This window comes from Acanthamoeba castellanii, assembly GCF_000313135.1.
Source record: "Acanthamoeba castellanii str. Neff unplaced genomic scaffold scf7180000083780, whole genome shotgun sequence".
NCBI lineage: Eukaryota > Discosea > Longamoebia > Acanthamoebidae > Acanthamoeba > Acanthamoeba castellanii.
In genome coordinates, this window is record NW_004457414.1 from 1 (window position 1) to 23227 (window position 23227).

General features: G+C 59.0%; 11 protein-coding genes across 11 annotated transcripts; 7 read left to right on the top strand and 4 right to left on the bottom strand.

Moving 5' to 3' along the window:
* Positions 1-64: 64 nt before the first annotated feature.
* ACA1_310730 (uncharacterized protein) lies at positions 65-380 on the top strand (the record flags this gene model as incomplete). Its single annotated transcript, XM_004338209.1, has 2 exons — positions 65-163; positions 234-380. The coding sequence occupies 2 exons, from the start codon at positions 65-67 to the stop codon at positions 378-380; spliced, it is 246 nt and encodes an 81-aa protein (XP_004338257.1).
* Positions 381-498: 118 nt separating this feature from the next.
* On the bottom strand, positions 499-4241 carry ACA1_310740 (carboxylesterase superfamily protein; the record flags this gene model as incomplete). Its single annotated transcript, XM_004338210.1, has 10 exons — positions 499-603; positions 676-763; positions 927-1005; positions 1075-1209; positions 1272-1633; positions 1697-1890; positions 2008-2065; positions 2244-2700; positions 2788-3520; positions 3708-4241. The coding sequence occupies 10 exons, from the start codon at positions 4239-4241 to the stop codon at positions 499-501; spliced, it is 2745 nt and encodes a 914-aa protein (XP_004338258.1).
* A 947-nt stretch (positions 4242-5188) lies between these two features.
* ACA1_310750 (uncharacterized protein) lies at positions 5189-7081 on the top strand (the record flags this gene model as incomplete). The annotated part of the gene is made up of 6 exons (XM_004338211.1): positions 5189-5265; positions 5744-5895; positions 5972-6473; positions 6542-6657; positions 6736-6854; positions 6920-7081. The coding sequence occupies 6 exons, from the start codon at positions 5189-5191 to the stop codon at positions 7079-7081; spliced, it is 1128 nt and encodes a 375-aa protein (XP_004338259.1).
* A 204-nt stretch (positions 7082-7285) lies between these two features.
* ACA1_310760 (uncharacterized protein) lies at positions 7286-7994 on the top strand (the record flags this gene model as incomplete). Its single annotated transcript, XM_004338212.1, has 4 exons — positions 7286-7379; positions 7450-7543; positions 7609-7721; positions 7801-7994. 4 exons carry the CDS (start codon positions 7286-7288, stop codon positions 7992-7994), a joined length of 495 nt encoding a protein of 164 aa, XP_004338260.1.
* A 365-nt stretch (positions 7995-8359) lies between these two features.
* On the top strand, positions 8360-11229 carry ACA1_310770 (TAP Cterminal subfamily protein; the record flags this gene model as incomplete). Its single annotated transcript, XM_004338213.1, has 13 exons — positions 8360-8501; positions 8572-8672; positions 8729-8815; positions 8929-9027; positions 9133-9351; positions 9465-9563; positions 9662-9777; positions 9875-10045; positions 10123-10282; positions 10353-10536; positions 10620-10912; positions 10984-11100; positions 11185-11229. The coding sequence occupies 13 exons, from the start codon at positions 8360-8362 to the stop codon at positions 11227-11229; spliced, it is 1833 nt and encodes a 610-aa protein (XP_004338261.1).
* Positions 11230-11707: 478 nt separating this feature from the next.
* Positions 11708-14767, top strand: ACA1_310780 (uncharacterized protein; the record flags this gene model as incomplete). Its single annotated transcript, XM_004338214.1, has 8 exons — positions 11708-11907; positions 11984-12191; positions 12270-12350; positions 12420-12542; positions 12639-13428; positions 13522-13931; positions 13990-14227; positions 14316-14767. The coding sequence occupies 8 exons, from the start codon at positions 11708-11710 to the stop codon at positions 14765-14767; spliced, it is 2502 nt and encodes an 833-aa protein (XP_004338262.1).
* A 225-nt stretch (positions 14768-14992) lies between these two features.
* Positions 14993-15946, top strand: ACA1_310790 (uncharacterized protein; the record flags this gene model as incomplete). Its single annotated transcript, XM_004338215.1, has 5 exons — positions 14993-15144; positions 15227-15281; positions 15350-15464; positions 15610-15682; positions 15805-15946. The coding sequence occupies 5 exons, from the start codon at positions 14993-14995 to the stop codon at positions 15944-15946; spliced, it is 537 nt and encodes a 178-aa protein (XP_004338263.1).
* A 124-nt stretch (positions 15947-16070) lies between these two features.
* On the bottom strand, positions 16071-18078 carry ACA1_310800 (integral membrane protein duf6 domain containing protein; the record flags this gene model as incomplete). Its single annotated transcript, XM_004338216.1, has 8 exons — positions 16071-16326; positions 16415-16530; positions 16606-16694; positions 16760-16843; positions 16963-17127; positions 17239-17627; positions 17704-17810; positions 17911-18078. The coding sequence occupies 8 exons, from the start codon at positions 18076-18078 to the stop codon at positions 16071-16073; spliced, it is 1374 nt and encodes a 457-aa protein (XP_004338264.1).
* A 256-nt stretch (positions 18079-18334) lies between these two features.
* On the top strand, positions 18335-20100 carry ACA1_310810 (cAMPdependent protein kinase type I-alpha regulatory subunit, putative; the record flags this gene model as incomplete). Its single annotated transcript, XM_004338217.1, has 5 exons — positions 18335-19216; positions 19295-19415; positions 19538-19659; positions 19763-19903; positions 19993-20100. The coding sequence occupies 5 exons, from the start codon at positions 18335-18337 to the stop codon at positions 20098-20100; spliced, it is 1374 nt and encodes a 457-aa protein (XP_004338265.1).
* Positions 20101-20364: 264 nt separating this feature from the next.
* ACA1_310820 (uncharacterized protein) lies at positions 20365-21073 on the bottom strand (the record flags this gene model as incomplete). The annotated part of the gene is made up of 3 exons (XM_004338218.1): positions 20365-20439; positions 20515-20595; positions 20747-21073. The coding sequence occupies 3 exons, from the start codon at positions 21071-21073 to the stop codon at positions 20365-20367; spliced, it is 483 nt and encodes a 160-aa protein (XP_004338266.1).
* Positions 21074-21298: 225 nt separating this feature from the next.
* ACA1_310830 (uncharacterized protein) lies at positions 21299-22867 on the bottom strand (the record flags this gene model as incomplete). Its single annotated transcript, XM_004338219.1, has 3 exons — positions 21299-22426; positions 22554-22700; positions 22784-22867. 3 exons carry the CDS (start codon positions 22865-22867, stop codon positions 21299-21301), a joined length of 1359 nt encoding a protein of 452 aa, XP_004338267.1.
* Positions 22868-23227: the final 360 nt, after the last annotated feature.

The following is a 23227-nucleotide window of genomic DNA, read 5'->3' on the forward strand; positions in this document are numbered from 1 at the left end:
GCGACGATCATGCTTGGCCGTGTGCAGCGAGTGGGGCTCGTGGCTCAACGCCGAACACACGAAGATGGAGTACATTGGTGGTGAGCGATGCTGGAACGGTCCCGACCGCAAGACGATCGTGGAGCTGACCTGCAGCGACACCAACACCGTCCTCTCCGTGCAGGTGACAATCCCCTTCGTCATGCCATGGTCTGCACAATCCTCCCGCCTTGTCTCACCTTTTTGCCGCGTAGGAGCCGAACAAGTGCGAGTACCACATGGAGTTCACCACTCCGGCTGCGTGCTCGCCTGAGCGACTCGCGCAGCTCGAGCAGGAGCTTGCCCGCCTGGAGAACCCGAATGAGGTGGTCGTCCCACTCACCACCAACGACCTCCTCTGAGTCTTCCTCTACCTCCGGAGGTCTTGTCAGCGACACCAACAAAGGAAGTGTTTTGGCTGGCGCTTACGCCACGGCTACAAAGAAGACGATCGATCTTGTGTACTCTCTGTCGTGATGATCAACAACACGCCGCCAGCACGTCGGCAAACTCCTCTCGCGAGAGAGACAGGGCCTCGAGAAACTGGTAGGGACTCTCCAGCCCTGCGAACGCCTCCTCGGAGACCTGTAAAGGAGTCGTGAGTCACAGTTCCATGTCAAGGTTTCCTTGTCCAGGTCACCGCGGTGGCTGGCTTACCGTGACAATCTGTCCGGCCACTTCAGGGAAGCCTGCGCGCTGGTCCCACACGTTGGGCGTCGCGAATCTGCGTGGGATGACATATGCCCTGCGCGCCAGGCAACCAGGTGAGGTCGAACAGAGTGAGCGGTCACGACTGATCAACGTTTGTGCGGATTGAGGAAGGAATGGGTGGTGCACAGTACTTCCGCCCGCCGCTAGAGAAGATGAGGTTGTGAGGGATGTTATGTCGCAACAGGTGGTCCACACACGAATAGACGGCCGCAGAAAGGCGGCCTGGCGACACGTCTTCTGCGTGTGTAGAGAACAGCAGCGAGCGAATGGGATAGCCTGGAGGCGCCCACGCGCATGGTCAGCCACCCCTCCCAGAGTCGCATTCGTACAGACTGGAAGGCGCACCTTGCGATTGAGAGATGGCCAGACCGGAAGACGATCGCAGTAACGCAAAGGGGGCGCTCTCCACCGGGAGCTGTCCGTCGGGGGTGGCGTTGAAGTACCAGCCCTGGAAGTGCAGATGATTGACGGAGGCGCCGCCTTTGGCCAAACAGTTCAATAAAAAGTGCCAAAGAGAGCGTGGGAGAGTGAGAGAACGGTACCGGCAAGCGAGTTGTAGCCCACGCGCAGGCCCTCGGTGCTCTGCGCTGCCAGCAGGAGGCCCACCTCGATCGCCTCCTGCGTCAGGACCTGAGGCAGCATGCGATCCGTGCGCACGACGAGCACGACGCAGCCGTAGGCGAACGGGTGGCTGTTGACCAGCACGCCGGCCAGCTCGCTGGTCCACCCCTTCTGCTGCTCCTGGTCGTGTGCGTGCTGCGACTCCGCGTGGGCAGGCTGCGACCGGACGACGTCGATCGTGAACAGCACCTCACTGGCGTCCTTGTTGTTGAAGTTGAACGCTCCGCTGTCCGTCGTGAAGGGCTGAACCACTTCGTGCAGCTCAGCCACTGGATTGATGGGCCTGGGAGTGATTAGCAAAAGCGAAGCTCCATGGTCTTGGCTTGGTGGTGTGGTCTTCCTGTACCTGTGCCTTCTGCCCTCGACCTTCTGAAGGGCGAAGTTGATGATCGCTGGCGGCTGGTCATCTTCCGATGTTGAGGAGGTGGGCAGCGCTACCTCCACGAGCCTGGTCGTCACCGTTCGAGCATCGAACGCGTACTTGAGATGTGTGCTCTTGCTGGCCCAGAGGTGGGCAAAGATCGCATCGAAATCACGAACCTGGGCACTGAGCTCGGGCTGCAAGATCAGCCTCGGTGGAGTGGCCGTGAAGTCGAAGCCGTACGATGTTGGAAGGGGCGAAGAGTAATTCCAGACCACAATCGCAACGGCGATCACCAAGACGGCCAGCGCTCCCTTCCAAGTCCAGGCGGGCGCCCCGTGTTTTTCGTTGGTCCTTGATCCACACCGACCCCGTGAGTCTAGGCGTTCTCTTGCGCCTGCTGCGCTGCCCATTTGATTTGTCTCATTGAATTGCAAACAATCACTCGCGTAAAATAAAATGTTTATTTGTTATTATTGACGATTGTGCCGATCATTGCAATAATTCCGTTCAGAAGAACGAAGAGAAGAACGACCGAAGCGACGAGGCGCCGCTGTTGGCGGGAGTGGAGGAGACGTTGAAGTAGGCGGCCCACTTGCCGCAGAGCGGGCTCAGCTGGGCGAAGGGGATGGTGGCGGCCTGGGCCGGGTCGTAGTCGACCGTCGACTGCTGCCACAGGAAGGCACGCCTCTCGGTGGCGTTGTGCGCGGGCCAGCCGGCCTGCGGCGCGCCCTGCGTGGCGATGGTGGACCACGACTGGATCATGCGGTAGGCCAGGGCCAGATCGACGGCGCTGAGGTTGTAGCCCGGGGTGTAGACCGTGCTGTTGAAGACGTAGACGAGCTCGTTGCCGTGGGCGGCGCCCTCGTACTGGTTGGCGTTGTTGACGCTCGTGTGGTTCCACACATAGGTGTAGATGGTCTCGTCGACAGCGCGGTCGACCAGGTAGGGCGCGGCCAGGATCGACGGGCAGATGATGTAAAAGTCGCCTTCAAGTTGAATCAAGAGAAGGAAGAGAAGTCAGCAATGTGCGCATTCACGACACATCAACGCCGATTTGAGGTGGTGCGACTTACCGAGGATCTTGCCCAGGCCGTACCAGTAGCCCAGCTTGGCGGTCGAGGCGCTGTACCAGCCGATGACCTGGTTCATCTCGGCCTCGGTGAGCCAGTAGGCCAGGCTCCGGTTCTTGGCGCCCGTGAGGAAGTTGGCCTGGGTGATGTTGTCCTCGGGGCCCTTGAAGCCCAGGCGGGTGCTGGCCATGAAGTTGCCCTCGTCGGCGTTGTAGCCCATCACCACGGTCACGTTGGTCGCGTAGCGGCCCTTCTTGATGAGCACGAGCGGCTGGTCCTCGAGGAAGTCGCCATCGACCAGCGGCTGGAAGTAGTTGATCTGGGGCGTGGTCGACAGCGGCGCGATGCTGTTGGCGGGCAGGCCGCGCATGCAGGCGAGCACCTCGGCGGTCGTCGACTGGTTGCAGCCCAGCTGAGCCGACCACGAGAGCGACGCGGCCTTGCTCCGGCTGAGCGTGGGCAGCACCCACTGCCAGACGCTCTGGAGGATGACGCGCTTGAAGAGCTGGTCGGCCCGAACGGACTCGCCCGGCGGGTTGATCATGAGGTGCAGGAGGGCCGAGCCGGCGCCGGCGCTCTCGCCGAAGAGGGTGACCTGATCGGGGTTGCCACCGAATGCGGCGATGTTGTCACGCACCCAGTGCAGGGCCAGGCGCTGGTCCAGCAGACCCAGGTTGAGGCTGTTGTTGGCTTCGAGCTCAGGCAGGGCAAAGAAACCAAAGATGTTCAGGCGACACTGCAGAGGTCACAACAATTAATTGTGAATAATAAAAAAAAGACAATCATAAAACCCGCTCGCGAACATGTTCCAACAACAATTCGGCAGATAAATCGGTAATTAATGCATAACAGGAGTTAAAATATTTTAACTCCTCGCGTGCGGCCACACAGGAGCTAAGATGGACCGGCGAAGAAGCACGAACCTGAATCGTGACCAAGACCACGCGACCGTTGCCGGAAAGCCACTGGCCGGCGTACTGGTCGGACTCGCCCGTCCAGTAGCGGCCGCCGTGCACGTAGACCATCACCGGCAGATCGTCGCCTGCCTGCGCGTCGCGCGGGGTGAACACGTTGAGGTAGAGGCAGTCCTCGCTGCCGATGGTGCGGTTGGGGTTCGGGGAGGAGGCCGGCTGGACGCACGGCGCGGGCCACGTCGTGGCGTTGATGGCCTCCGTCCACGTCGCGGGCGCGGTGGCCGCAGCGAAGCGGGCCGGCGGGGCGGCGAAGGGTATGCCGAGGAAGGCGCGGGTGAGATTGCCCCCCTGCTCGGCGGAGGACTGGTAGAAGCCCCGCACGGGGCCGTAGGTGGTGCTCACCACGGGTCCATCTTCTTCTTGCGCGACGGCCGACCCAACTCCGCCGGCTGCGACGAAGAAAACGATGAAGAAAAAGACGCCACACAGGGCAGAGAAGGGAGGCCTGTTTGTTCTTTCGCTTGATCGGCTGGTGGAGCTCATTGTTGGTGAATGTTGGTGTGTTGCGGGGTCGAAGTCGAACTGAACAGGAGCCGGAGAAGCACTGAAAAGAGCCAACCAAGCACGCTTCCAATCGGGGAGTGGCGGGATTAGCGGATACCTCCGCCTGTGCGATGATTGCTCTCGTACGGTAGCTCGTTTCGCTCTCCTCACGGCGCGGCCTCTACACGGTACGCGGCGGCTGGGTCGTTCCTGCATGGCCGTGTGCCGCGCGCAGAGCGAGACCCGGCGCGGGAGCAAGACCCCAACACCCACCACACGTACGAACGGGAAGGAAGCCCCCAATCAAGGCGAGGCGAATGTGCCGTCACTGCCCCCCCCCCGGACAGATCAATCAAGAGGCCAGCGCCTCAATACAGCGATGTGAGAAATCTGCGCCCAACGAACAGGCTAAAAGGGCGCGTAGTGCCTTTTTTTCTACTGGTGGGTATCCGGTGTAACGGTGCGCACGTGCAGGTGCCATCGGCACTCCCGTCTCCTAGGTCTGCTCGTCTGCACGATTTGTTCAGCTAACCAGATTAACCTCACTCGTTGATTGGACGAACAAGTCCGCCTGCACCAAAACCCTCCGCCAGTGCCGCCGCCTTTTCTCCCTTCTTTCCGTGCGCTGGGTGGCGCGTTCGTGCACCGGGTGGCCGCGAGAGAAGGCCATCTGAGAGAGCTCGTTATCACGGGCCAGTCCGGAAAGGTTGCACCGGCTCACACCACGGAGACGGGAGGGCAGAAGAAAGCGCTTCCTCTCGCGCTTTAGGGGGCAGAAACCCACAACAAACACTCACACGACCAACACGCACACACAGACATTGCCGGCGTTGCTTCTGGCTGGTTGCGAGGGCAAAGAAGGTACCTTATTAGGGGTATGGTGGAGCAGAGCAGCGAACACAGCAATCGAGGGTGCGTGAGCGAATCCTGGCTGCGACGGCGGCACGATGATGATGACGAACAATCAATCTTCTTCGATCTTCCTCAAGAGCAAGGAAGAAGCGATGCCACACATCCTCATTTGGTGCCGCCCCCTCCTCCTTTGTCAGTGAAGGGCAGATAATCGATTCAGTTAGGAGTTATCCTCTTGTCTTTTGGAGGGAGCGTACTTGACCCTCACACATTGCACGCTTCTCTGCTGTGCCAGCGATCCATCTCAAATCTTCTGGACGATGGTGGCGTGCGTGAGAGGTGGAGCCTCAGGGATGTTGATTTGCCCTATTTTAGAAATATTTGGGTCACCGGATTTCCCTCCACCATACGCGTATCTAGCAGCCGGCCACGCTCGGCCTCCACTACTTATGTCCATCGATGGACTTCTACTTCGTAGCATCTTCTCTGCCCTAAATCTCTGCCCTCACCTAGGATCGCCTAGATGCCAGACTCTTGGTGTGGGATCTTGGTGGTAGTCGGAGTTTGTTGGCCGATCAGATGCGGTTGTCGGTCACCTGGGCTCATAAGAAACTGACTCGCCACGTCCCGACGGTTGCGCGGTTTACCAGGTTAGGGCGCACTTACGTAGAGAAGCCCGGCAGCATGCTGCTCAAGAAGGACGTGCACGCCGCCTACTCGGCCTTCTGCGCTGAGCACCGCTTCGAGACCACCACCAACGCCGCCTTCGGCAAGATGTTCAAACGCGTCTTCCCCAGCGCCGGTACGCACGCACCTCCGTGCCTCGTTGCGGTGGGCTCCACTCATCGTCGTTGACGGGACTCTGCATGTCTAATCAGAGGTGCGCCGGTTGGTGAAGCACAACGAGACCACCTTCTTCTACGAGAACATGACCTCACAGTCTGCGAGCGGGAACGCTCCGCTACCCTCATCGTCGTCGCCTGGAAATGGAAACGGCAGCCCTCGCCCTGCGTCCGAGTCCACTCCGGTGCGAGAGCAGCGACCGAGGCTCGAGGGCAGCACACATAGCCCGAAGAGACGGAGAGCGACGGCCAAGGAAAAGGGAAGGTTAGGGTCGGGCGACACCAACAAACGCCGATCTGTCAAAAGCGAGGAGGAAGAGGAAGAGGACGGAACTGAGGCCGAGCTGGCACGATATGACCAGAAAGGCTTCGGTCGGGAGGAGAGGACAGCGGTGCGGCCAGAGCGGGCGAGCGCCGCGGTCAGCGTGCCTGTCGGGGAGCCACAACTGGCTTCTTGGACGAGCGACGCCCAGCTGGGCTTCACGGATACGCTGCACCGGTTCTGCCAACTCTACCGCCACGAGATATGGGGCTTTTTGTACACGTGCCCTCACCCACAAAGCGCAGCACGTTTGGCGCTGCGGGCTAACTTTATTTCGCGCGCAGCCCAATCAATCCCTCGATGGTGGAGTACCCGACGCTGTCGTACATCTTCAACACAGATCACGGGACGGCCGAAAGAAGTGCTCTTTCCGTTGCCGCCCATTACGTTGTCAGCATGGGTACAGATCTCACCGCACGGTTCCGCGCAAGAAGTCACAGTCTGTGACAGTGTCTCACGCGTACGTGCGTACCTACAGGATATCTACTACTGGGGGATGTCACGCATGGCCGCGAATTCTTTTGGAAGGCGCGAGAGCATCTCTCCTATGTGTTTGACTCCTCCAACTACGATGTTGCCTGTCTGCTCAAACACATGGTGCGACTACCCCTTCTTTGGGAAAAAACAATATTCGAGGCTCATTCACTTGCTTCCCCGCATAGTCGTGGGCGGCAATGCTCTTCAGTGGAACTGGGTCGGAGGGACACGAACGGGAGACATACTACCTGTCTTTGTGCAAGAACATTTGCCAAATGCTGGGCGTATGTCGTACACGCCTTGCCACCATCAACTCTTTGCTAGGTCTGCAATTTACCTCCATATGATGCAGGCCGAGAATGACGGGCTGTATCTCGGCACGCTGAAGATGATGGCCATCAAGGATCGGACCACATCCTACGAAGGAGAGATACAGAAGGCGCTGCGCAGCCCTCACTATGCTAATGGATGGCAAGCCATCGGGTACGCACCACGCTCGAGCTTAGCCTGCAGAAAGCCAATGACTGATTTGTTCATTCGCCATCAGGCCTATGGCCATACACGCCCACTTCAATGAGCACTTCACCGCGCGGCTGCTTGAGAGCTACAAGAACATCGTCCTCCTGACCGAGGCCTCCCGCCAAGGTACGAACTGTGGCCCGTTGTTGCCCCCCTGATTTGCATTTACCAACCGTCGCTCGTGGCCTCGCACCAGTGCCGCAAAGGCCACCGAGCCAAATCTACCAAGACTTCACCAAAGAACTCCAGGAACTTCAGAGATATGAGGATGGGTTCATACAAATCTATGGGTACGCTGAGAATGACGCACACTGCGTTGCTACCCGCAGCTCAGCCCACTCATGTCATAACTCAGTGAAAGCCCACCACCGAGACTGTGCGGAATTCATGTATCTTGCCTTCTGGTTTGCCGGGCGATAATCTTCAACCACCTCAACAATCACGGCGCGGTCGAGCAGCACCTGCGAGGTCCGTACCATCGATTGCAATCCCCCTTGGCTCGTTTCGTTTCCAATACGTGCTAGTGTACCACGCAGGCTTGGTGCAGCATTTTTCCCGCATCGACGCGGCGTCCGTGGCCATCGTCATCACAGAGTTTGGGTCCCGCGGCATGTTCTGGCGAGAGGTTGTGAGCGTCATGCTTCAGCACCAGCTCTACGATCAGCTTGGCCAGCTCACCCAGCTCGTGCACCCACTCCGGCAACACTTCTACTGGATCGACGCAGAGATGAGGTACGGTGAGCTCTCTTGGAGTTGGCGCGGACCAGAGCTCATTCTCTGCATTCCTCCTACCGACTCAGTCAATTGGATAAGGCAATGGGAGAGGCTCACTCCGTGCGCGGGTCCTACCCCACTTTCTCACCGTGGAAACCTCCACCTCGCGACCACCCGCCACGCAGCCCGTCGCCTCTGTTCCCCTATGTGGCCGTTCCCTCCCAGCTTCCTGACTATCGAGAGCCTCTGGATCCCACCCAGACTGAAGACCAACAGCACGGAATAAAAAACAATTAATTTTTTGGTGTGCAGGAAACCTGCAGCTTTGGGCGAAGATAAATTTATCTAAGAATTGGATAATCACAACTACATATTCGCATCGATACAGAAAGATGGAGTGGGAAGGTGCCGGCAGAGGTGGCGGAAGGGGCGGTGGCCGCGGCGGTGGTCGCGGTGGAGGCGGTCGGGGCGGCGCACCCAAACGCCAGGGGGTCAAGAGCGCGCTGGCCACAAGATTCGATCGCGAGCGTGGAGGTACAGCCCAATTTTGCTCACATGTCCCACCCCGTTGGCGATCAACATCAAATTGGTCACTGTCATGCAGGCAGAGGTCGCGGCCGTGGGCGAGGACGAGGCGAATCTCGAGGTGGCAGAGGAGGCAACGGAGACTATGAATCCGAGAAGCAATTTGGATTCAAATTGATGGTACGTTCGTCGCATCTTAATGTCCTGTGGGCACGACTCATGGCCACCTAATACAGGTGCAAGGCGTCACGCCCGAGACAAAGATCCAAGATCTGGTGGAGTTCCTTCAGAACAAAGCCGAACAGCCCTTCACCGTGAGCGAGGTAATACGTTCGCCCCGTCACTCTTGTCGCAGGCAACGACAAGCCGTACACACGTGACCTAGTGAGCGTCCTCACCCATTCCGTTTGCTTCTTCTTCCGCCTGTCCCCGCCAGAGCTACATTACGGATGGCAAGGCGTTTCTCGTAATCGACAATCGCCAAGAGTCCATCGCTGTTCAAAAGCTGAGCGGCATCCGATACAACCAAGAAAAGGTGCGTCACTTCACTTGCCACACCCTCGTTTGTGTTTTGTGCAGCGCTCTGCTGCTCGTCGCTGGATCACTCACTGAGCGTGTTTCGTCACCTTGCCGCTTGCAGCTTCTCATCCGGTCGGTCAAGTACTCCGGCCCCTCGGCGATGACGGAGAAGTACAAGGGCGCGTTGGTGGCCCTCGTGGAGCCCCGCTTTAACGCCCAGGCCAACTACCTCAACCTGTCCAAATTGCAGGGCATCGAGGTCGAAGGGTTCAAGATTGACTTCAACAACGTGTCGACCATGCGTACCCTGTGGTCTGTCATCGCGCAGAAGTGCCCCACGGTACGTCGATTATTATATTTTATATTCTATATTCTATATTCTATATTCTATTTATTTTGTCATTTTTGTGGCACAGCTTCTCACTCAAGCTTGCTTTTCGTCTGCTCGGACAGGTCTCAACAATCAACCTGGCAAGCAACCGCATTCACAACCTCAATGCGTTTAAGGACCTCACCAACCACTTCTCCGGCCTGGTGAATCTGAGCTTGGAGGTGCGCTGCGCCACTTCTTTTCACATTTAGACCACACCGCACCCGCGCGGGTGCCCCTCCCGGGCGAGTCAGTGCCTAAGCTCGCATTCGCCGTGCAGGAAAACAATATCTCCGACTTCAAGCAGCTTGATAATCTCAAGCAGATCAAGCTGCGCGAGCTCGTGCTGGCCGGCAACCCCATCTCCGCCGAGCTTGACGAAGCCACTTACAGAAGGTTCGCTGTCGTTTCTCGAACTTTTTTCACATTCGGCTCCCAGACTGTCTCTGACGTGGTTGCGGCGCCAACTGGCGTATTCCTTCAATAATTGCAGCCAAGTTACTCGTCGCTTCCCGGCGCTCAAGTACTTGGATAGGGTCAAGCTCCAACCGGTTATTTCATTCGACATCCCGACCTACGTCCTGCAGAGCGTGTTGCCCCCCTCGCAGCCGTCCTTCTTCGATTCGCCGCAGCGCCAAACACTCGCCGTTGATTTCCTCCGAAAGTACGTCTAGTCCGCTTATGCTTTGTTTCCACCAGCGTCGTTCTGATGGTTGCGCCCGTACACCACCGCACGCATAGGTTCTATGAGCTCTACGACAAGAACAGGCAGGGATTGCTCGAAGTCTACACCGACTTCAGCTTTTTCTCGCTTACCACCGGCGCTCTGGAACGGCTGAGCGAGAAGGAGAAGCAAAAGAATCTCAGCGAGTATCTCCAAGCCAGCAGGAACCTGCTCAAGGTACGCGCGCAAGTCTACACCTCGGACGTGCATTCAGGCCTGATCGTTACTGTTCCATTCACCTATGCAGGTGGAGGACATGGAGCGGAGGGTGGAGCGCCTGCAGACAGGGCGCGTGAATATCGTGCATCTGCTGTCCACTTTGCCGGCCTCGCATCATCAGCTCGAACACTTCACGGTCGACTCCTACATGCTCCCACCAGTCGGGACCCTGCAGATCATGGCTGTGAACGTGCACGGACACTTCTGGGAAGGTACGCATAGCCTTGTGGCGGAGCGTTCACGTTTAATGCAGTCTTGTGACACGCGCACAACGCTCTCACACTACACGCAACAGTGGAAACGGGAGTCAATCGTTCGTTCGACCGAAGCTTCCTCCTCACTCCGGCTCCACCCGGCTCGCGCGCCCTGCAATACGGCCTGCCCGTGGTGGTGATGAACGACATGCTGCACGTACGGAACTACGTGCAGACCTCCGGCGACGCTCAGGCCAAGGCACCGCAGATCGGCAGCCCGGGACCCAGCCTCTCCCTTCCTCCCTCCTCCCTCTCGCTCACGCCAACCAAGTCCACCGTGCCACTTTTCGGCTCCACGAGCTCGAGTCCGTTCACTTCTTCCACCTCAAGCGAGGTACATTGTGATGGTGCGTGGGTGGTGGCGAGTGGTCTCTCATTGCTCCGTCGCTACCAACGTATATGCAGGATCTGGTGCAAAAGCTGTCGTACGTGACGGACATGAACGCTGCGACGGCCAGGACGTGCCTCGAACGAAACGGCTGGGACTACGCGAAGGCTCTCGCCAACTTTTACGAACTCAAGGTAAACTCTACTATATAGCCATGACCACCTTGTTCGTGATTTCACCCGCCTGACTCTTCCCTGGCGAAACGACGCACCCAACAGGGCAAGGGACTTGTTCCGCCCGAGGCCTTCACCACAAAGCAGTGACCCCGTGTGGCGGTTCTGCCTCCCTCTTCTCTCTTTTCTTTTACGCTTTCACTAAACGTCCAACAAAGACCGCCCACCACCAAGCCCTTCGCTTTCGTTCTTCGCAAAGTCTTCGCTTTTGGTTTACAACCAAAAAGCTGATCCCACACCCGAGCAGGCCTCCTGTCTTTTTGGTCTAGTTTTCGGATTGGTCTGACAAGCTTGATGGACAGGAGTCATTCCAACCGCGAAGAGGAGGTGAGGAGCTCCGAGGGCGGCAGAACCTCAAGGAAGCAAAGGCTTCACCTCTCCTGCTTAGAGCGCTAACGAACCAACCTACGCTACAATCAAGGCCGACCTGCTGCGAAGGAAACTTGGCGCAACCATCATCAGCTCTCTCCGCCAAAGCCTTCTCTCTTACCGCCATCCCCAGCCGCCGTTTCCCTTGCCCTTGCGACTACTCTAGCTCCTGTCAAGGGCGCATCGCCCAAAGGACCGCATGTGGTCATCACCGGCCCTCTCGCTTGTTCTCGTCATCTTTGGAGGTCTCCTCCTCCTTGCATCGTGTGGCCTGTCCACTGCCAGCAGCGCCACCTCTCAGCTGACCGAGGCACCGCCCCTCCCCGTGCGTGACCAGTGCATGCGAGCCACCGTCAGCTCCGTGGCCGATCACCTCTACCGCGACCACAAAAACTACCGGTACACGCACCACACAACACAACCACTTCCCTCTTCATCTTCATTCCCTCCCCCGACTCACAATCATTCGTTGCAGAACCATCTCCCAGGCGCTGTTCCCGACGGAGGGCGACCACTCGCTGATCGTGTGGGTTGACGTCGACTGGTGGAACGGTACCAGCGGCCTGCCGGGGGTGCGCGACTCCTGGGCGTGGAGCACGTCGTGCCTCTACGTGGTGCTGCCGCTCGAGCTCTTCCCGCTGCTCTCCATCTGGGTCTTCAACCCGCAGCAGCGAATGAAAGAGGTACATACATGCGTTACCGAACTTCTTCTCTCACACTTGCGTCGAGACTTGGTTCGCTGATGGGCGAACTCGGCACAGGTGACGGTGTCGTTGCCGCCGTTTTGTGCCAACGTCACCGCCGAGCAGGCCAACACGGCCCTCTACCTCAGCTTCAAGCGGGTACGCGGTTGCGATTCTGACACGGGAGTGGTCTGGTGCGCTAAAGCGACGAGGTGGTCGATCACGCAGATGGAGGCCTACGTACGCAATCGGGACGACCCCGATCCGGATCTGAGCATGGCGCAGTGCGTGGTGGCATTCGACAGTAGTGGGCACATGACTCCCGAGAGCGATGAGGCCGGCCTGGATAAGGTAACACAAACAACACACACACACACAACACACACACACACACAATCATTTTCGCCATTGTATGAACGCGCTGCCGATGAACGTGTGCGCGCGCAGGCATATTTGCTGTTCTACTTGAACCTCGCGGGGATCGGATTGTTTATGCTGGCCCTGGTATTCCTGGCCATACAGTACGTGGTCGACTGGGTCAACGCCGACAGGCACAGCGAGGCGGGCGCTGACGGATATATAGCTGGGAACAGCCCGCCGGGAGGGAAGAACGACCATCTCTACACTGATAACACGGCCAAGTTCGGTGCGGCGTCGATCGACGGACGCGGACGGCCCACCAGCGCTACCGAGGGCTACGGCAGCGTCGACCACCAACTCTACGCCAACGAGGAGGGACACGTGGTGCATGTTGCCACGAGCGACAGCGACGATGGGGATGCGGACGACACGGACGCCGATGAAGACTACGCCGCCGCCGAAGAGTCCGGCACGCCCAGCCTGCGCCGCGCCGCCGGAGAGATGGGCGATGTGCTCCATGGCTACGGTGATCGCGCCGGGCGTTCGGGCTACTGGCCACGCGGCTCCGGCTACGAGACGGGCGCAACAGCAGCGGCAGCAGCGAGAAGGAACTCGAGGCATCGCCTGCACGAAGGCGAGGTGGCCCAGATCAAGGGCGGCCTCCAGCGGTGCCGCGCCCGAATCCTGCGCCTCCGCGGCGAGCTGGGAGGGCTCGAGGCCGACCTCGCTCTGGGAACTGTAGCCGCGGCATCGCTCCGCGCCGCCGGCCAGATCAAGATCGCGAACGGCGAGGCCCGTGTGATCGAGCAGGAGATCCTCCTCAGCGAAGCCGAGGCCAACATGCTCGAAGAGGCCGGCGTGTGCTCCCTCCTCAAAGGTATCCATGAAGCAATGGCCCTCCTTTCCTTTCTAGTCAGTTCTGACAGTTCTGACGTTTGTGTGTAACACGTGCGTGCCGCTGCGCTGTTAGCCAAGGAGATGAAGTACGATTTTCTGATGATGAAGCGAGAGATGCTGGACCTCAAGAAGCGGCTGTGGGAAGTCGAGAAGGCGGCGTGGTCCGCCGAAGACGATCTCCGGCGGCGCAAGCAGCGGAGTGCGGTGTGGGAGAATTACCTGCGGGCGCTCATCGGGTCGCCCCTCCTGTGCGACCTCTTGTGCGCCGGCTTCCTGGCGTTCCTGATCGACTTCTACACCTCCATGCTCGGACCGTTCGCCAAGGCGACCGTCATCCCCCTGTTCGCGGTCAACCTGCTATGCTTCGTCCCGTGGGCCATCGACTTTGTGCGCCATCGGCTGGGCTCGCTGGCCTTCATGCTCTGCTGCTCGTGCTTCCTCCTCTGCGAACGTCGGCGCGCACAGAGCATCGTTCCACCCAGGGTACCGTGTGCGTGTGCGCGTGTGCGTGCATTGCTGACTTTAGCTTGTGCGATTGCAGGATGGTGATGCGATGGGAGACGAGCAGGAGGCGAACGACAAGAAGGCCAACGTGTGGGTATTGCTGCCCGTGGTAGTGGTCTTCGTGCTCCACTTTGCCTTCTTCCTGACATGGATTGCGCTGGCGACGATGTTCGACTTTGCCTATTCGCTCGAGATCATCTGCCTCCTCGTCGTCATGCTCTTCCACCTCTTCATGAGCGTCAAGCTCGTGCTCAAGATCGTTCGCCGCATCAAAGGTATGCGTGCCCTGCCTTTCCCTTCACACATTCCTCATTCTCTGTGGTGCGCATTCCTCACTCACTGCGGTATACGACGTGAACTCAGACGACAGCGCCGAGGCGGCGCGAAGCGCAGCAGCCCGCGCACGAGAAGAGACCGACTACGATGAAGCTGAGGTGTTTGGTGAGGAGAACAACAACCACAAGGACGAAGCGCGCGCGGCCGCGGCGGTGGCACTGGAGAAGGACGGGCGGAGCGGAGTACTCGCGCGCGCGTTCGGCTGGTGTCCCGACCCGCTGCGAGGCTGCCTCGGCGGGTGGGTGTGGTTCCTCTGCATGATGCTCTGCCTGCTCGCCGCGCTCGTGATCTTCCTCGTGTGGCTGCACGCGGGCTACCACACCTTCGCCCGGCAGAAGACGGCCGGCCTGCAGCTCCTCCTCACCGTCGTCACCCTGTTCGTTCTCCTCCTCGAGCGACAGATCATCAACCTCGACATCAGCCGACGCGGCTACCTCCGCAGCTTCCCCCGTCTCGTTTGTCGCCTCGCGCACCAATGAAACTTTTGCGCACTTCCGCAGCAACCACACACGCGCACCACATTCCTGTCGTGGCGGAACCTTCGTGTGCGAGGTCAACGGAAAAGACGTTGTACGCAGCACGCGACCACACACGCACGGCGCAGCACAACTGAACGAGAACACCAACTTATAACAACCACTTCCTCCAAACAACACACCAAACCGCACGGCAACCTTTGCAAGCCCTTCATTTCTACACAAAAAATGCGATACGAGCATCTGGGATTCTCCCTCTTCATCATCGTCTCCATCTTCATCATTTCAGGGGCGAGTGGGCAGCCGCGACACACGCCTGCACCTGTTTCTGCCGCCGTAATGAACGAGCAGCGGCTACGTGCCGAAGCCATCTCCGAAAAGTAATCCACATTACACAGCTAATTGGATTAATAATAATCTATTAATCCAATTAAATTAATCCATAATTAATTTACCCTCTAGATACAACTTGGGCTGGTACGGCAATTGGTGCGGTGGTGGGCATGGCGGCTATCAGGTACGAACCCTCCACCCAGCGTGCAGTGCTTATGCCGCGACCTCATCTTGGGTGCATCATCCATCAAGGACTGCTGCAACGGGACCGCGTGCCCCGCGTGCGTGACGGACGTTCCCGACGAGTGCAATGCTGGTGAGAGCGAGAACTGGGCGAAGTGCCGTCCCACCAAGGAATGCGCCAAGCGTACGTTGGCTTCACCCGCGAGCGAGTGGTCGTGGGCGCTGCTTCTCACGCAATGCCAACGCCAATGCCCACCAACAGAATGTCCGCCCGTCGATGCCATGGATTTGGCGTGCGCGGCGCACGACTCTTGCTGCATCAGAAACAGGCTTCCGCCTTCACTTCCCTCGTGCTATCCCGAGGGGAACTACTGCTGGTGCGATTGTAACCTGGTGGCAGACGTACGTCCTTCTCTTCTTCTTCTTCTCTCGTTTCTCTTGATGACATGGCATGAGCTCACTCGACGGTCCGCGTGACAGGTGCTCAACGTAACATGCGATACGTGGGCCTGCTCGAGCTTCAGGAGCCTGCTCATCCAGGCCTTCGACTACACGCTCGCGTGCTGGGCCTACCCGACAGGCAACTGGACCGGTGCGCCCTACTGCAATGGCGTCATCAACCGCAAGCAGCCCGTCAGCCAGTATTGCACTGCTGCCACCAACTAACCCGAGGCCTGGTCCCGCGGGGTGTACATTTGGGACCACAATTTAATATAATTAATAATATAATATAATACTCGACTTTCCCTTTTTAGGAACAATTCCAATCAATAAATAAATAAATAATTTACTATTCTTCCGGGAGGGCCGCATGTTCTGGCCGAGCAATAGGGAAGGACCACGAAGGGCGCAGTGCGGTCCATCTCTCAAGCGGCAGCCGGCGCTGCAACCATGCCCACGCGCGATGCTGAAAGCGCACGTAGAGGTCGTCGCAGTTGACCAGCAGGAAGCCACCAACGACCGCGGTCGAGCCCAACAGGTACAACCACCCGAAGCTCTTCCCCTTGAGCACGATGTCGGCGAGCATCGCCAACGGGATCGTAAGGCTGTTGTTGTGCGGAGAGAGAGAGAGAGATCGCGTGGGTGAGTGCCCATGTGGCGAGCAGGTCGATGACAAGTGGCTGGGGTGGGTACCTCAGGCCGATGGTGGCCACGAGCGGGCTGGTGAGGAGCACCGACCACAGCCACATGTAATCCGACAGCACGGTGCCGATGAGCCCATTGATCGTCAGATAGAGCCAGACAGTACCCTAAACAGCCACAACAACCAACAATCAGCAAAACCGCGATCAAACGCTGCACTACATGGGGCGGTGAATCTCTACCGAGGGGAGGGCGAAGGACTCGATGCCGGTGTAGTTCAGAAGAAAGCCGAACGGCCACAGCATCACCACATTGAAGAGCCCCACCAGCCCTGCACGACCCACCCGAGGAAGTCACGCACCGGCCGTCAGGGGAGAAGCTGGAGGGGGGGGGTACCGAAGAATCGTCGGGTGTTGAGCTTGGTCTCGTCCTTGATGAGCAGCTTGAGGAGCACCACGTACAGCGCATAGAACGCCGCGCCTGCGAGATTCACCGATGGTGTAACAATGTTACATTGGAGGGGGGAAGGGCACGGCGCAGTGAGCTGGGAGGGCCCATGACAGTCGTTGCGGTGATCGGTGGGTTTGGGGAGGGCGCACCGATGAGGCAAAGGATGTCGCCGGCGAGCGAGTCGCCGTCGCTGCTGTTGGAGTCCGTCAAGGCGACCATCGCCACGCCGCCCAGGCTGAGCCCCACGGCGATGAGCTTGCCGAACGAAAACGAGTCCACGCCAAGTACGCTGCCCAGAAACAGCGTGCCCAGACCTGTTGTTGGCCACGCGCACACGGCCAGCACACAGACGCAAGAAAGTGATGGGTTAGCCACTCCTCCGCGACACACGAGAAGACGAGAGTGGGGGAAGAGGGGAGCCCTACTCGATGTGGAGGAGAGGATGGTGTTGGACGAGACGCTGGTGAGGGAGAGGCTCTTGTTGTAGGAGTAGTTGGCGGCGAACCACACCGGACAGAAGATGAGCGACGTCCTGGCGATCTGCCAGAACGTGTAGCCGTTCGCCTCCCCGGCGTCGTCGTCGTCACTCTTTGCCTCCAGCGGCGGCGGCGCTTCTCGCAGCCGATCGTACGCGTGGTGGCTGGTCTCCTCTCCACCGCCTCGCGTGGCGCCGACGTCGTTGATGTGCGTGCTCGCGCCGTTTGGCGTTGGCGAACTCTGGTGGAGGTCGTCGCTCTCCGATCCGACGCCGCTGTCGTTCACGATGAGCTCCTTCCGTTCGTCTTTGGGTGGTGTACGCGCCGAGCACGCCCTTCTGTGCCCAGGCCCGCGTTCACAAGATGAGCGACGCGGAAGGGCAAGAAGAGGGAAAGAAGAGGGGAAGAGGGTACAGCCAGGGCAGGTCGCGAAGGAAGTCGAGAAGGTAGAGGGTGAAAAGCGAGGTGGAGAAGTAGGTGAGGAAGAACGGATGGTCGAAGTCGGCGTTTGTGAAGATGTACTGGGAAACGACAAAATCAAAATAAAGATAGAATTAATAAAGATATTTGCATGTCAGATTAATGCATATGCAAAAATAATTGCAAAGTGAGCGGTGGCACCTGCATGAGCACGCCGGAAAAGACCCAGATGAAGACCACCCCCAAGAGGATGATGAGGCCCAATGTCCATCGCCCCGCCTGGTTGGATCGCTCCAGCAAGCCCTTGATAGTGAAACTTCGCGTTTCCGCCTCCGTTTGTCGCTCCTCGTCCCCGCCACTCTCCTCCATCTCTCCTTTCGCCCCCTTGCACGAGATCTCGAACGAGATTGTGCTCACAAAAATTAATAAGTAAATATCCGCAGAAAAGTCGTCTGAAAATTGATTTCTTTTTATTTTATGGAGTGGATGAAATTTCTCGTGTTCCTTTAAAGAAAATTCGAGTGATAAGAGGAGAGGGTATCCACGGCCACACACGCGGCGCCGCAGGCAGCTGAGCTCTCATCTTCACACGATCACACCCACTGACACCGCCGTTCGAATCAGAATGGACCTCACCACCAGCAATTTGGCGAATGTTGTGCGAATCCCACAGCGTGAGGAGCAGTACCTGAAGGCCACAGGCATCGATCAGCTGCTTTCCAATCTCGTGTCGCAGCTGTACATACACAAGCCCGAGGATGCCATCAACTTCATGATCAACTACCTTCAGCACACCAAGCTCGAGCGAAACTCGGTTTCTTTCTCTGGTGCTTCGTCATCTTCTTCATCTTTCTCCTCCTCCTTCTCTTCTTCGACTTCATCGCCTGTCGGCAGCTCGTCCACCGTTACCACTCTGCAAGTGAATGGCAGCCCACAGTCAGCCGGTGGTGAAGACGAGGGTAATGGTGCCGTGGAAATGGAGCAAGACAAGAAGGGCAACGGCAATCACCTCGATCAGAGCGGCGAGTATGGTCGCGAGGACATGCAGGTCACCTCGCCCGACGGCGGCCCGGTCGACATCGATCCTACCCTCAGCGGCAACCGCTCCCTGCAGCGCCGAAGGATGGCCATCTCTTCCGAGCCTGTGGACCTGAGCGGCTTCGACGCAGATATGCCAGGCAATGGCGTGCCCAACACGCCCAAGAGCCCCGAAACTCTGCAAGCTCTCGAAGAAGCGCTGCGCACCAACGTTCTCTTCGCCCATCTCGAGGAGGACGAGCGTAGGCAGGTGTTCGATGCCATGGTGGAGGTCAAATTCAACGCCAACGACATCATCATCCAGCAGGGCGACGAGGGCGACAACTTCTACGTCGTCGAGTCGGGCGAATGTGAGATCTGGATCGCCAAGGAGGGCCAGCCCCCTCAGCGGGTCAGCGTCGTGAGGGAGGGCGGCAGCTTCGGCGAGCTTGCACTCATCTACGGCACTCAGAGAGCCGCCACTGTCAAGGTACAGCCCCAAGTGACGTAATCTAGAGAACGAAAAATCTCCATCGCTGACCATGCGTTGCTCTAATGTGCACTCCAGGCCGCTACCGACGTGACGCTGTGGGCTATTGACCGCGTCACCTACAGGAGGATCCTGATGGGAGCCACCATCAAGAAGCGAAAGATGTACGAGGGCTTCCTCGAGAAGGTCCCCATTCTTGGTACCGTGCCCCCTCTTGTTGTGTCCGCTGCGTGTTTCGCCTTTGGCTTCCCTTTCCCAGTCCGTTCACCACTTGCTCTCTTCCATTCTCACTCTCTCTCTCTCTCTCTTTGTCCATTTCAGCGCCGCTCAACCACTGGGAGAGGCTCACTGTCGCCGACGCGCTGGAGCCGGAGGTCTACCACGACGGCGAGGTGATCATTCGTCAGGGAGAGAGGGGCGACTCTTTCTTCATCATCGTCGACGTACCCTCGCCCTTCCCCGTTCTTGTTGTCTCGCTCGCTATGTTGTTTCGAGCTATTCCCCCTTGTCCTTGGTGTTGATGGCTTTCTTCCATGTTCACTGCAGGGCGAGACGAAGGTGTCGCAGGTCAACGAGCAGGGCGAGGTGGAGGTCGCTCGCCTGTATCCCTCTTCGTATTTCGGTGAGATTGCCCTTCTCACCGACAGGCCGAGAGCCGCCACCGTAACCGCCATCGGCAATGTCAAGGTAGGCTTCACCTTCACCTCCCTCTTCGTCGTTGTTGTTGTTGGAGGTTTAACCCCCCCCCCTCCCCCCTCTCTTCCCATTGCGTGCAGGTGGTGAAGATGGACAGGGACCGCTTCAACCGGGTGATGGGTCCGTGCGAAGAAATTTTGAGGAGGAACATGGAGATCTACAACCAGTACATCTCCACCAAGATCTAGTCGACCCGAGCGGTGCGACACGAAGGAAGCAACCCCGAGAAGAAGCTTGGTCGACGTCGGGCCGGAGGTCTACCACGACGGATCTTTGCGCTTATTGTCGTGCGCGCATGTACAGAGTGGGTTTGGTGCAGGGCAGGTCACAACATCAACAACAACAACAACTACCTCAATAGCATCTGTTCCTTGTTCTCTATCTTCCATCTTTGCATGCAAGGCTGACTAGTACACACTTGCGCAGAAGTAAGTGCGGTCGTGTTGAAACGTTCATGCGTGGCGCGGTGGCGTCAGCGGAACACACACAGCACCCTCGCCCTGCGTCTCCACCCAGGCGTTGTCGACCTGTGCCAGAGGGATCCACCACGCACATGACATCAGTGACCTCCCGCTTTGGGGCGAGGGAGATAGTAGGGGCACCTTCCAGCCGCGGCCGTCGTTGTGAGTGTCTACCACGAGGGACAGATCGCTCGCACCCTTGCTTCGGGTCTTGAGGGGAACCTGCAGCTGCAGCTCCTCCGTGGCCATCACCACCCGGTTGTTCGTCACCATGTCCCACAGGCTCTCCTCCTGCCGACCATTCACTCGCGATCAGTCACCACCGAACGCGGCACCGCCGTGAGAAAAAGGAAGAGGGCAGCTGAGTAAGCACCTTGCTGTCGTCTGGCGAGCAGTGCGTAAAGAACTGCCACTTGAGGTGGCTCTTGCTGAGGGAGAGCACATCGGACACCTGCACTCGTGAGGCGGGTTCACTCCCGAGCTGCGCTTGCAGCGGCGTGCTCGTCTTGACCTGCTCCACGAGGTCGCTGCCCACCGCGTTCCACACGTCGGTCTTCTTTTCTTTCTCATCTTCGAGGTAGTGGCTTTGGAGAGGCGACACAAGGTTGCCGAGGTCCAGGCCGAGCTTGAACGCGATGGGGAGGCCCACAGCGTACCGCACCATTCGGCCGCCGCCACCTCCACTACCCCCTGTCGCCATCAAAGTCAACAATCGGCATCTCACAAAGATGTAAAGATAAAGTGTGCACTTACCGTGGGGTGGATTTGCCTGCCTTCTCCACGCGCTCGTCGCTGCTCTCCTCATACTGCAGTACTCTTGTTAACGCGGCTGTTGTGTGTTGGCAGTGGCTTTGCTGCTTTCTTCTTAGAATTGACGAGAATGGCGTTAATCTCTCTTATGTTCGACCAAGTCGCAGCAGCCAACTTACACTAGCACGCGCGGCCAGTCCCGCTCGCTCTCGCCTTCGCTCTTTCCTTCGCTCTCCTTCTCGGCCTCGGACGTGTCGGGCGTCACCGCGCCGCTGCTCACGCCGCTGCCACTGCTGCTGCTGTCCTCCACCCGCGACAGCAACGACCGCCGACCGAGGCCGACGCCGGCGCCGTGCACGGCCGGCTCTAGCTCGTCATCATCGTCGTCGTAGTCTTCGCCACCTTGAATGAGAGGCCGCTTGGGCGACATCACCACCGGCCGTCGCTTGTTGCTGCTGATGCTGTTGCTGGTCGTTCGGGTCATCACCCGCAGCTCCTGATCGGCCGACTCGCCCGTGGTCTCCGGCAGCGCGATGCCGTCGTGGTGGAGCGGCAAGTTGGACTGCACCGGCAGGCAGCACGAGAAGAGCGACGCGAAGAAGCCGCCGCCGGCCTGCGCGCGCAGCCGCAGCCGCGCGTATCGGTCCTCGGCCTGGCGCAGCTCCTGCACCAGCCGCTTGAGCTCGTCGTCGAGCTCCTTGTTGCGGAGGCGCAGCTTCTGGCGCTCGCGCTTGGCGTTCTCGATCACCCCGCGCAAGGCCTGGATCTCGTTTTCGGCGCCGTCGTCCCGGGTGGCGGCCTGGTCGGTTAGCTCCTTGAGCTTGGCCGTGGCCTCCTGCTGCTCGAGCAGCCACTTCATCTCCCGGTCGAGCCGCTCCTGCTCGCGCCGCTTGAGCTCCTCGGTGAGCTGGAGCACCTGGGCCTCCTTCTCGCCGAGCGCCTGCTGCAGCGTCGCGCGCTCCCTCGCGCGCTCCCTGTCGCTCTCGCGCTCCCTCTGCTCGCGCTCCTCCTGCTCGCGACGCATCTGCGTTTCGAGCGCCCGGCGCGCTTCCACCTCCTGCTGATGGCTCTGTAGGAGCTGCTTCTCGCGCTCCTCCCACTCCCTCTCGACGCGCTGCTTCTGCTCGCGCTCCTCGGCCTCGCGGCTGCGACGCTCCTCCTCGCCGGCGACCTTCTCCTTGGACCGGAGCGCCTCGAGCTCGGCCTGCAGCGATGGCGGGCGCGCGGCGACAGCGGCGGCCGTCCCAGCGATCAATTTGCGCTCGGCCTCGAGCTTGTTCACCTTTTCGCGCAGCGTCGCTACCTGTAGCCGCAGAAAACAACTCACTGTCAGCTCAGGGCAGCAGAAGTGGTGGACTGAGGCCAAGTCACACACACACACCACAGACACACGGGGGCATCGGGAGAAAACACGGGCCGGTCGCACGTACCTCGGACTGAGCCGTGGAGAGCTGAAGCTGGTGCTTGGAGAGTTCGATGTCGAGGTCGCTCTTGGCGTCGCCCAAATCTTTGGCCTCCTGGGCGGCTTTCTTCAACGCAGCCACCAGCTGTCCGTTCTGCTCCTGCACCGTCGCGAGCTGTGCGCCGGGCCAACAAAAAGAGGTGTGAGCTTCGCTGGATTGAAGGGCCAAACATGAAAAGGCGAACGACGGCTACGTACGGTCCGCTCTTTCTCTTCGAGGCTCTTCTCGAGATCCGCGAGCGCCTCCTTCTGCACCCCGATCGTGTATTCCATTTCCTCCATCTCGGACCGAGTGCGTTGATCTTCGTCCCTATTTCCTGTTGGCCCAAGCGCAACACGAACGCACACGCACCACCGCACACGACGCAGGTGTAAGAGTGGAACGGAGTACTGGGCGACGCTGAGGCTGCGGGTGACGTACCAGCGAGTGCTTCGACCTCGGCTTTCAGCTTGGCGTTGAGTTTGGTGAGCTCCGCTTCGGCCTTCCGGAAGCGAGTCAGCTCTTCCTTGTAGGACTCCACCTGGTCGGAGAGCTCCTTGGCCTTATCCCTGTGCTGTTGGAGGTTCTTGATCTTCTTGGCCGCGGCATCGAGCTCCTCCTTCTGTGCCAGCTTCTCCTTCGCCAGCTTCTCGTTGAGCGCG